The 12,192-nt window shown below is 41.5% G+C and overlaps 1 protein-coding gene across 2 annotated transcripts in view; it reads right to left on the reverse strand.

Annotated features, from left to right (window-relative positions):
• Window positions 1-3,952: 3,952 nt before the first annotated feature.
• Window positions 3,953-12,192, reverse strand: part of TRPM7 (transient receptor potential cation channel subfamily M member 7) — a 75,172-nt gene continuing 66,932 nt past the window's right edge. For both annotated transcript variants that reach the window (XM_075207937.1, XM_075207938.1), the window contains 9 exons: window positions 11,155-11,183; window positions 11,000-11,050; window positions 10,857-10,922; window positions 9,591-9,874; window positions 8,509-8,591; window positions 7,220-7,425; window positions 6,676-6,727; window positions 5,791-5,897; window positions 3,953-5,094 (listed from right to left, as the gene is read on the reverse strand). In XM_075207937.1, coding sequence (XP_075064038.1) covers window positions 4,973-5,094; window positions 5,791-5,897; window positions 6,676-6,727; window positions 7,220-7,425; window positions 8,509-8,591; window positions 9,591-9,874; window positions 10,857-10,922; window positions 11,000-11,050; window positions 11,155-11,183 — 1,000 coding nt within the window. In that variant the 3' untranslated portion in view covers window positions 3,953-4,972. The remainder of the gene's footprint in view (window positions 5,095-5,790; window positions 5,898-6,675; window positions 6,728-7,219; window positions 7,426-8,508; window positions 8,592-9,590; window positions 9,875-10,856; window positions 10,923-10,999; window positions 11,051-11,154; window positions 11,184-12,192) is intronic.

Raw genomic sequence — 12,192 nt, forward strand, 5'->3', positions numbered from 1 at the left:
TGCCCAAACCAAAATTTGAGCTGCAATCTTCATTGCAGCTACACTCTTGGTTCCTCCCTGCCTGTTGATATATGCCACGGCCGTGGCATTGTCTGACTGAACTCTGACAGGGTGGCCCTGGAGGAGGGACTGGGCCCCCCGGAGGGCCAGTAGAATTGCCTTCAACTCCAGCACGTTTATGGATAGGGCTGATTTTTGAACCGACCAAAGTCCCTGGAGCCTGAGGTGCAGGATTACCGCCCCCCCAACCTTTTAGGCTGGCGTCTGTCGTGGCTATGATCAAGACCATGCAGCGAAACACCTGCCCACCGTCTTGTGATCCTGAATCAGCCACCACTGAAGTGAATCTCTCACCCTGGAGATAGAGAATCTCTGGAGATCCAAACATAGGTGGGATCCTGACCATTTCGTCCACAGATCCCACTGAAAACATCGAGAATGGGCTTGACCGAAGGGGATGGTCTCGAAGGAGGCCACCATCTTTCCCAGCAGCCGCATGCACAAGTGCATTGAGGGGCTGGGAGAAGACAAGACCTGAGTTGTAATACTCTGAATAGAACTGATCTTCTCGACAGGCAGGAACACCCTTTGCTGGCTGGTGTCCATAATGAGCACTAGGAAAACCATGCGTTGACACAAAACCATCTGGGATTTCCTTAAGTTTATTAGCCATCCATGGCCCTCGAGAACCGCCAAGGTGAGGGATAAGTGATGACGTAAGCAATTCTCCGTGGAGGATTTGATGAGCAGGTCTAAATAGGGCACGACCTGAACTCCTTGAAGGTGAAGACATGCTGCCATAACTGACATGATCTTCGTGAAAACCCTCGGTGCCATTGAGAGGCCGAAGGGAAGGGCCCGAAACGGATAGTGGAAGGATCCCACCGAGAATCTTAGAAGAGACTGATTTTGGATCCAAATGGGAATATGGAGGTATGCCTCTTTTATGTCTATGGACGCCATAAACTGATTCTTCTCTAATCCGTTTATCACTGACCTTAGGGATTCCATCCGAAATTTGTCCACCCGTAAGTGCACATTGAGGCATTTTAAGTTTAGGATGGGACGAAAGGAGCCGTCCGGCTTCTTGACCAGAAACAGGTTTGAATAAAACCCCTGTCCCTTCTGGTAATCTGGGACCCTGCAGATAACTCTGAGAAAGAAGAGAGGCGACACAATCCTGTATCGCCTGCCTTCTTGATGGATCTCGGGGGAGTGGGGTCATGAAGAAGCGATGTGCAACAGGGCCCAGCAGGTCTATCCTGTAACCCTCTGATATAATGCCCCGAATCTAAGAATCTTGGGAGGACGCTGCCCACTGTTCCTGAAACAAAGACAGACGTCCCCCCACTGGCGCCCCTTCCAGGAGAACAGAGTGGTCTCCTTCCCAGTATTTCAGCCATAACGTTCTTCTTGCTGAAATAGATGCAGCCTGAATAGAAGAGGATACAGCCGCTGTGTTCTGGGCCGCCTCATAAAGGTACCCCGATGCCTCCTTCAAATGCAAAGCCAGGGGAAGTAAATCAGAGTCCTGCAAGGCCTCTGCCAGCTGGTCTGCCCATGCTTCCATGGTTCTAGCCTTAGGGATTCCATCCGAACACCCAAGCCGAAGCAAATGTGGCCCTAAAGGAAGAACCCGCAGCCGTAAATATAGATTTCAGATGGGATTCCACTCTGCGGTCATTGACATCCTGCAGAGATGCAGAACCTGGAGCTGGGAGTAAAGTGTGCTTGGCCAATCGGGCTATTGGAATATCCACTTTTGGAATACTCTCCCAGCGAAAAACATCTTCCTCCTGCAATGGGTACAGGGAAGAGAACCTTTTGGGAACAGAGAACCTTTTTATCAGGCTGTTTCCAGGCTCCTTCTGCAATATCCTTAAGTTCTACGGAAGGGGGAAAACGGATAGCCTTTCTTTTGGCCTTCTTAAAGAGACTTCTGTCTCTAGGAGTAGTATCCTCCGTTCTGGGAGGTCCAACGCCTGTCTCACTGCTAAAACCAAATCATTAATAAATTGGCTTTTAGAAATTTCTTCCTGTCCCAAAGGTTGAACCTGGTCAGGATCAGAAATAATTTCCCCCTCTTCCTCTGAAAACTCCTCAGAGTATGAAAGGACCATAAGGGTATTATCAGATCTAGGCCTTCTTCTTTTAGCAGGCGGAATGTTTGGGGAATCAAGTAACTGGTTTAGTTTATCCAAACCCTTTATAAAGGCTGTAGACCATGCCGGTTCTGTGGGAACAGGGGCTAGGTCTGTATGTAGAGAGGAAGGTCCTGGTATAGACGTTCCAATAGAACCTGTGGTAACAGGGAGGCCCAACTGAGTACTAGAATTATTAGCCACCGAAGTTGCCACAGTAGATAGCAATTGATTAGATTGAAAAACCATCTATGCTAAAGAGGAAACTGACTGTGTCAGGGAGGTCACCCAGGCCGGTTCCTCCGTCAGTGGGGCTGAAACATGCTGGGTTTGCGCAGGGGGGACCCCTGCCTCGCAGACAGAGCAGAGCGCCAACGGGTCCTTCTGCCCACAAGGTAATTTTACATTACATTTAGAACATGTAAAATATTTTGCAATAGGGCCCTTTCCCTTATCTGACATTTTTAATAAAGGAAGGCACACCAAACACACAGACTTAAATTGATAAATTTAGAGAGAGAGAGAGCGAGAGAGCGAGAGCGAGAGAGCGAGAGAGCGAGAGCGAGAGAGCGAGAGCGAGAGAACTCGAGAGATGTGTGGAGAGAAAAGTGTAACAAGTAAATCAACTAATCTACATATAAAAGTTGTACTTGTAATATTTTAAACACAAAATAATACCTAAGCAAGTAGGAGAAATATAGCATAACCCCTACTAGCTCACTTGTATACAGCAATACAGAATATGTTTAAATAAATCTGATACTTAGCCCATAGGCCAAACAGGGGAGAAGTCCAACAGCAGTGTCCTGGTGCCTGCTCCCTCAGATCAGTTCTATCTTCCCGGGCTTCTCCTCGGCGCCAGAAGACCGGGTTAGACCATCTCTCTCTCTCTGGAAGGAGGGGGAACTATTTCTTAGCTCCCCCCCTTCAGTAATGCTGCCTCTGTTAGCGATTCTTCCATATAAAAAGTAAGAGGCATTTAAAGGCAGAGTAGTGGAGACCTCCAGGGGAGGTCTCCGCAGCAGATAATACCTGATGCCCCCTCCTATGCATGAGGGGGGATCCAGGTATAGCCCCCTTCTTTTTCAGCCACCGCAGCACTCCTGTGCCGAAATCTAAGATGGCCGCCGTTATGTGAAATGTCCGATAACCGGCGCTCTATGCCTGCAGTGGCAGCGCCGGTTATCGAGGAGGCTCCAGGAGTGACAGCGGTCCGTGAGACCGCTTGTCACTCCCAATTCAGGCACTCGTTTCTTCTGTCCCTGTCAATGAGAGCCGCTGGCTCATCTGACAGAGGAATGCCTGCGCTGCTCTGCTGTGAGTGTGTTCTCTATAGTAGAACACACTCCAGCGCTGCCATCTGTGAATAAAAATTCAAAATAATAAAATAAAATTGTAAATTTACAGTAAGCACTAAAAAACACTGCCCAACTCCGCGGGCACCTAAAAAAAACTGAGGAGGAAGAGGCGGGGGGATTGTAGAGGGGAGGGGTCTGTAGGCAGAACTAAAGTTAACTAGTTAGGTGCCAACTCCCCAAGCTCCCCTCCACAACCCATGGTAAGCAGTGTCCCCCAGACTGGATGAAAGAGAAATAAAAACAATAGTACTGCATTAGATCTCTCCTGCAAGTCCAGAGGAATTATAAAATGTAAGCTGAAAAGGTTTCGGCTATACAAAAGTACTGGGACCCACCTTAGCACAATAAATTCTGAGGGTTCAGAGGAAAGGACTTCCATAATATTTGCTTAGTGAAAAGAATGGAAAAGTTGACCCTGATTGGTTACAGTAATACAGCAAGAAAACCTGCACATATATTTGAAGAATAAATTTATTTAGATTAAGATTTAAATGATATATAAAATGTATACAGTATATTTCATTTTTTTTCCCCCAGCAACATAAAACAATTTTAACAGCTAATTTATTCATGCCTTGATAAGTATTGTATCTATAAGATACACTACAGAGTAAAAATGTATAGAACTTTAGATTTGTTCTGTCGTTAAAACCTGCATTTAGTACCTCTAATAAAGAGTTTCAAGACAAACTCTCCAACATTGGAAATAATTAGATTACAATTCATTGGCCAAGTTGCATTGCAATGTCTCATAATTTACAACCACTTAGTAATTCATTAAAATAGGTACCACATAATAATAAAAGATCTTTGTACAGAAGTTTAAATACATTTAAAAATTAATAAGATTTTGTACATTCTCATTTGATATACAGGTTGTACAGTTTGAGGTCTTTGGAAGATGTAACTTCAGAAGCAGACATAATATACAAGAAAAAAGCACTTATCTTTACAAGGCAACCTGAAGGGAGAGTCTTCCTCCTTTCCTCAATATTACAATGATCTGCTGATCATGATTTTACTAAACAAGTGATAAAATCGAAATGTATAAAAAGATAGCCACTATACACAATTAAAACTCAAGTTGTTTCATTATGTTCCATACAGTTGACAAGAGATTCTTTGAACACATTGTACGGTGACGTAACCACAGACATATTTCCCTATGGGTGGCCAGCCAGGAGGAAGGCATCCAGCATCTCTCCAGTTGTTGACGATCAAGGTATTCCTGAACTGTAGTATACCAAAGGCTGGAGAGAGAGGCTGCAAACACTCAGGCTAATGCCAAAGGGTGGGACCTTTCAGGCAAGGTATTTACTTTACTAAATATATATATTAAAAAAAAAAAAAAAAAAAAAAAAAAAAAAAAAAGATAGTCATGACTTCTAGCAGCACGCACAAATGTGCAATACCCAACTCGTTTTTTTTCTAGAGTCTGGGTTTGAGAATTGTCAACAACCTCTGGCTTCCAAGTTACAGCATCACGCGAATAGAATTTGACTCTTTGGTGGAATCATCAGGATCTGTTGATGTTTCTGTATTTTCATCCTGAGGAAATATCACTTTGTCAGGCGTGTAATCGTTCCTCTTCAAGTCTTTCAAGAATAAAAAGGGGGAGGGAGAATAAAGTGAACATTTGTGGTTACAAAACACTGTCTTATCTATACATATTTCCATACAATTTTATGATCAATAGGAGAAGTGTCACATGGCATTGACTGAACGCTGCAACTTGCCAGCTAAAAATGCAGTAGTCGTAAGAGCTAAAACACTCATGGGACATATGAGGGGGGAAATAATTACTGCCTTGGGTCCCTATGGGAGTGATACTGAGCTTATTAATGCTGCATTATTTTTGCACAGAAAACTTTGAGCCACTATTGCATTGTGAAATAGCACAGAGCGCTTAAGTTCTCTATTCAGCCAGCATTTTGATAGTGGTTTATAATTTAAGTGTTTATAGACTGATAAATTGCATTTTCATTGTAATCAAATTATCAGCATAGATACTGGTATGTACACAATAAGGTGGAAATAAGAGTAGTCTGCCAACCCTTGAAAAGCACATTCACACTGTTGCCTTTTGTGCATGTTTTTACTTTCGCGTTCAATACGGACATTACCTTAGACACGGCTGCTTATGGAAAATTCTCTGTCTTGGTCACTGACGTTTAGGCAAAACAGAGCAGTCTACATACACATACACACACACATAGATACAACACTGGCTGTTTACAAGGTACAATTAAAAGAGGCAAGAGAAATAGTAATAATTAATATATGTATTTTACCTGGGAGCTTAAGCTTTCTACAGCATGAATTACAATGGTGCTTAGCACGAAAATTTTTAATAGCATCATCTCCCAGGTTCGCTGGTCCGAATACCATATCAGACGATCTACAAAAAGACATACAAAAGACTAAAATTAGTACTGAATGCTTGTAACACGGACTGGTATATGCCACAACCTGTATTGTAAATACTCATTTAAAATATATTTCTAACAAGTTAACCCATGCATGATACTCATGCATTCTAGTCAAATCAAGCTACTTAAGGTGTTAAAAAGGTTCTTGTCATGCATTTGGGCCATAGACCAGGCCTCCTCAGGGGGACGTAAGCGCCCTTTTTTAACGTGGTTTTGTCCACATGTCACCACCTCATCATTCTTCTCCATCACCTCATCCTTCATTTTCATCGCCACATCTATCCAGATGTCTATCCAGACACAGGGATCTCTCTCAGCGGTCCTGAGTATCACACTCCTCTCACTCTGTCACCCCCGGCAACCACTCCCCACTGTCACCCCCGGCAACCACTCCCCACTGTCACCCCCGGCAACCACCAACCACTCCCAACTGTCACTTCTCCTTCAAGAAATATATATATATTTTTTAAATCTTTATTAACAAATTAAATTAACAAATTAAAAACATCTTAGTATACCAAATTTCAGCCCTTTCTGAATTTTTTCCCCCACACACACTAAGAATTTAGTAGGTCAGTGTATAACTCCGCCCAGCAGGTGGTGCTGCAGCTTGGTTTTATTTTTTCCACACACACACAGACAGACTAACACACGCCACTAGACAATTATATTATAGATTATGTAATTTAGCAGCAACATTACATTTGAGAATTGTTTCAATATATTGCTAAAATCAATGTAACTTGCCTTTTTTGTCCAGACTTGATAACTGAGGGATCAGTTAGATTTTCTCCAACACCTTTAAATAGAACATATATATTTTAGACACCTAAACTTCATCATAAAAAAAGTTAAAATTGGGGGAAAACACACACAAGGAAACAAATATTTGTTCCAAAATATAAAATTGCTAAAACATAAAATTAGAAATGAAGCTGCTTGTAAAACAGATATTCTCAATCCTGCATACCAAAAGAAAGATACATGCAAACACTCTGTATATTTAAAGGGCAACTTCACAAATGTTGCTGCATACTGCATCTTAATAGGTAACAGCTCCTGATATTCATTACAGAATTTCATCATGAAACAACTTGAACACTTAGAAATAATTTTGCTGCTGTTTGACTGAAAGAGTGTAACTGACTTTCCCTTATGGACTGCATGGCTTAGTTCAATGGTACAGATGTTCCATGAAAAGACAGTAATTCACAGTTTTGTCAGATGGCAGCAACAGTGTTTTTCTAAGTTTACAACATGCGATTACGGATATGCAGTAAAGGGGTCTCACCTTGTAAATCCAAAACTAGAAGTTCCCCTCTTGTATATTCGAAGGTCCAGTGACTAAAAGCCAACATGGTTTCTTCCAACATATTGGTTGCGATGCTCTCATCTCCATTGTTGTTGTTGTATTTACGAAACTCTCCATTCATACATTCTTCAATAGCAAACCATTGGCCTGCCGAATGACAATATAAAAGGAACACTTCCAAGAACCTGCAACACAAAATCCACATGTATATATAACTAATAAGGAGCAGATCATTATAACTGCTGCCTAATTCAATTATAGAAAGGAACCATAAATGACACACAGATTTCCAAAGGACTAAAAGACTCACATGTTGCCCCATATTTACAATTTGATTCGATAAGACATAACAGCCCTATATAATTGCTTACCATTTGTTTCAGAAAAACGTATTTTCAGTTTTCTGGTATGTATCCTCTGCACAGTATAGACTGACATCAGGCAGTGAAATGACAGATGTGACAAATTCAGAGGTTCTAGTCATGTAAAATTAACTCACTAATACACATTTTTACCACAAGTCATAGGTACCAGTGTAGCTGTATGTGAAGTGATCAGGTAAACCAAGGGGCATACACATCCAGGGGCACCCCCCCTTTAGCATCCGCACGTGTGCTACAATTGTGGTGGTCCAATAAATACTGGGGGAGGGCAGAAGGCGATAGGACAGAAGACAAGTCACATGACCACCCTTGGAATTGTGTGCTGGGACTTCCACTGCAGAAGTCTTCACTGTAAGAGACCGCAAAGTCCAGTGGCTCTCAATAGGAATTGAAAGGGGGGAACCCCCAGGTTAAGGCTACATTTGCTAAATAAGGATGAGGGGGTGGCGGTTGATCTAAAAAGGAAAACCTCTTCAAGGATAAAAGTGAAATATACTTTGTCATTAACCCTAATTGCAAAGAAAAAACAAAAAACAAAGAAATTCCAAAAAACAAAACATAGGATTATAAAATAAATGAAATAACCTCCACAGCTGCGTGCACAGTTTCCTGCAACAATTCCTATCTCACTGGTATGTAATTATTTGGCGCACACTTCCTCTGCAGTACTTTACATCTTCTGTCATACAATCACAGTTTTAAGGAAAGTGTACTTCTTTGTATCATGCCTGAAGGAAGTGTGTCCAATCATCTGGAGGCCTATACCTGCTGGACAGTTACTCTAAACACAACATGCCCACTCTTATGTACACTTCAGAAAAAAAAAAAAAACTTAGTTTTCCAAAAACATGAATAGCAATACATTAAACCATAATTTTTTTTTACCTTGGAGAGTATGGGATGGATTTTGGCTTCATTGCATTAAAAGCAAATGTCATTTTCTGTGCTGCCCTCTGCTGTTGTATTTCCTAAAATCAAAGACAATGAATCAGCAATGTCCTACACCAGGCACAGCTAGTGCATTAACCACAGAAATACAAGCTCCCCCCCCATCTGTTTCCCCTTTATAAACATCACCTGTTAATGAGGTATATTTATTCCTTCCTTGGTTCTATGGATAATCTGTATATTGTTGCTTATATAAACTCTTACTAGATATAGTTTCAAACTACAAGTCTAAAGTCAGAACACTAGCAATGAAATATACACCACATACATATATACATGTGTGTGTAGCTATGTCCGGATCCAAACATAATTTCCTAACCAAATAATGACAGATCACCAACGGTCAGCTTTGTCTTGCACCTCTCCCCATTACCTTCTATATCAGCACTGCACAAGTCGTATCTTAGTTAGGGCCCCATACAATACTGACCACCTCTCCACTGTCCAGGCGGTACAGCTCTACATGTTTACTGATACAGAGCAACACCACGAGCCTAGCCAGACCATTATCACCAACTCACTCAGAACTTCTCCATATGCCCCCCTATTGCAGCTGCTGCATGTATGGTGTTACACATTCCTCCCAAATGCCATCTTTGGGTGGGTTGTGCACATAAAGGAGGCAAGGAGCACTGTAGCAGGGCTGTGCTTCTATATAAGAAAACAAGAGGTGTGAAACAGTCACCGTCTTTGCTCAGGCCTTAAAATGTGAGCCAACTCCAAAAGCTAGGAGCCAAGTCACTATCATTGCTGAACCAAAAAGGGGTGGGGCAATCTGGATAAAAACAAAAACAAACAGGGGGTATATAAACCATATAAAGATTAGAACCTTCAGCTATTACTGGTTCACAGAAGACAAATTATATATTAAAATAATAACTCAGCAATACAGCGTCAAATTGTTTTCCTGGCTACTTAAATCATGAAAAATGGGTCTAAAATGTTTTAAAATGTAGGTTTTTTATTAAGGCAATTCTCATTTTCACCATGTGCGACACGCAGACACATAAAACCCTTACTTTGAGGCAGAGATGGAGAACCGTGTCTTCCTTGTATACCCCTGACCAGGTGTTCACCACCTCTGGAAGGAAGGACTTGATGATATAGAGGTGCCCAGCCTTGAGGATGTCATTTTCAGACCAGGTACATGCCACTTTCACAGCACGTCTCAATCCACCTCCCATCTCTTCCTTACTCAGAAATTCAATCTTGGCACTAAGCCCCCTCTGTGACCAGGAGGACATGCTGTTATTTAGGATGTGGGGGGAACTCTCGTCCAGGCGATACACAGTGACCAGCTCTCCTTGAACATATATAAATAAAGACCGATAAATATCCTGAGGCAGCTCATGTTCGAATGTAATACATGTAAATGTGCCCTCAATGAAGACAATACACAGCAAATGATAGCCGACCCCTGATTGGATGGTTAGAGTTACATTTTCTCCCGCCAAACATCATAAATCCTCCCTGGTCCCAAATCACAGAACATACTATTTGACGGATATAAAATGAAATAGATTAGCTGAAACACCATATGTAGTCCATACAATATGTAGGATATTATACAAAATAAAGTTTGGAGTGGCCACCTCCGGGCCTTTTGCCTTTCCACAAACCTGGGACTGATGTCCAGTAACCGTACAAGGCACATATCAGGAAAACAGCAATAAAGCACTAATCTGGGTTTTATATCTACTTGCAAAGCGAAGAGAAAACTATAAAGCATGGTGTACAAGGTCCAGCTCTGTGCAATGTCAACAATTGTATTTGCTTTCTAAAAGGATAAAAGATAATTGTTTGGTCAGCACATTAAGGCAATTAAATGCGTTTCCCTTTCTATACAGGGGCGCACGCAGGGGGATTTCTGGTTCTCCCCTCCTCGAACGAACGGTACTGTACAGCAGCCGTGGCGCTGTCAAAGAAGCGTCCGCGGCGATGCTCTATTGTACTACAATACAGCACTGCCGCTTCATTGACAGTGCCGCGGCTGCTGTACAATTCAGAATCACCGAAATGGAGCTGCTGCGCATGCGGCCCTCTCTCTCTTTTTTTCTTTAAAGTGGGGGGGGGGGGGGGGGTCAGGACTTTTGCCCCTGCTATATGGTACAGTAATAGCATTGTTCTACAAGGTGGCTATGTAGCAGTACAAACTGCACCAAACACCACACATCTCCAGCATGGAAAGCAGTGGAAAAACTACTTTTCATTCCTTTAAGAGTAAGTTTTTAAAAGATATGTACCATAATGTGTTTAACAGTGACAAAGACATGAGGACATCTCACCTTTCGGAGGCACGGGTGTGAAAGGAATACTCTGGGACAATCGCATCAGATTGTTTCTTTCAACAGCTAAAAAGAAAGAATTGTTAACAGTTAAACCCGAAAACAATCAGAATAATGCAATTATACACCATCTAAGAACGAACCTGAATAGCAATAATTGATGTCCACTATTGGCTTGAAAGGTGAGCCAATACCTATATGCAAAAAAATAAATAAATCATGAAACAAGCCAATACAATTCTGTCATTTGGAATTAAAATGGTTAAGATTCATTTAACTTTCCTAGAGCAACACTTACCATTCAAAGCATCCTCCTCTGCTGTAGACCTATAAAGAGAAAGGCACCATTAAAAAATTAAGTTGCTTCAAAATTAAAATGGTTTTCAGAGACTTTTACAATTATGTATCTCATACTTTACATTTTCTTATAAGCACATTCATTTACAAGCTAAGAAACTAAAGCTCTCTAGTGTGTTGCAGAGGATATAACCTCAGAGGAAGGACTCAAAACTCAAACGAAGGGCATTTAAAAAAAAATAAAAATGATAAAGTGGTATTTGCATTCTCTAATCCAATATAGTTCTTACCATGGTAAAAACTTCCTACCTATTAAAAAGACAAAAAAAACTCTGAAATTGTTAAAATCATATTGCTGTATAAGATAAGTAGATAAACCACGGGAAAATCCTTGCAAAATAGAAAATGGTGTGGAATGATTAAACCTGGCCAGGGCTAAAATAATTCAGCAAATATTATGCAGAACACCAGCCAGATGCAAACAACCTGAATTTTTTGCCAGGGAATGGGCAGTTTGGGTTGGGGAGGGGTGGGGGTGTAAAAACATAGGGTCATCATTAAAAACTGCTTAAGACCCTTCCCGCTACTTCTATAAACAATACCAGTGAGGATTATGACTAAAAGGTTGAAACCAGCAGCATGTGCTCTTCCTGTTAGATGCTAGGTGAGCACAGGACTGCAAACCTCTATTAGTGCAGGGCACAAATGGCACCCTATCTCCTACTAAAGGCTACCCAGTCCCATCCTTTTCTTCCCAACCCCCCTAGTTGTGACCCAATTAGAGCCTGTACCCCCAGAAGTGGCAGGGTGGGTCACACTGTACAGTTTTATTTATTGCACTGAGGGATTTAGTGCACCTTTCAAATTGAAAAAGTTAAAGAGTGGCCAAAAGAAGGAACTATTTAAAAAAACAGTTAAGAATGAATGTAAACAAATAAAATAAATGAAAACAAACATCTGATAGTTTCTCCATTGACTTCAATTATTTCTTATTTCCATTCAACTATTTCAGTTCCCATGTAAAGCAAAGGGTAACAAA

The sequence above is a fragment of the Mixophyes fleayi genome, chromosome 4, assembly GCF_038048845.1.
Source record: "Mixophyes fleayi isolate aMixFle1 chromosome 4, aMixFle1.hap1, whole genome shotgun sequence".
Classification (NCBI taxonomy): domain Eukaryota; kingdom Metazoa; phylum Chordata; class Amphibia; order Anura; family Limnodynastidae; genus Mixophyes; species Mixophyes fleayi.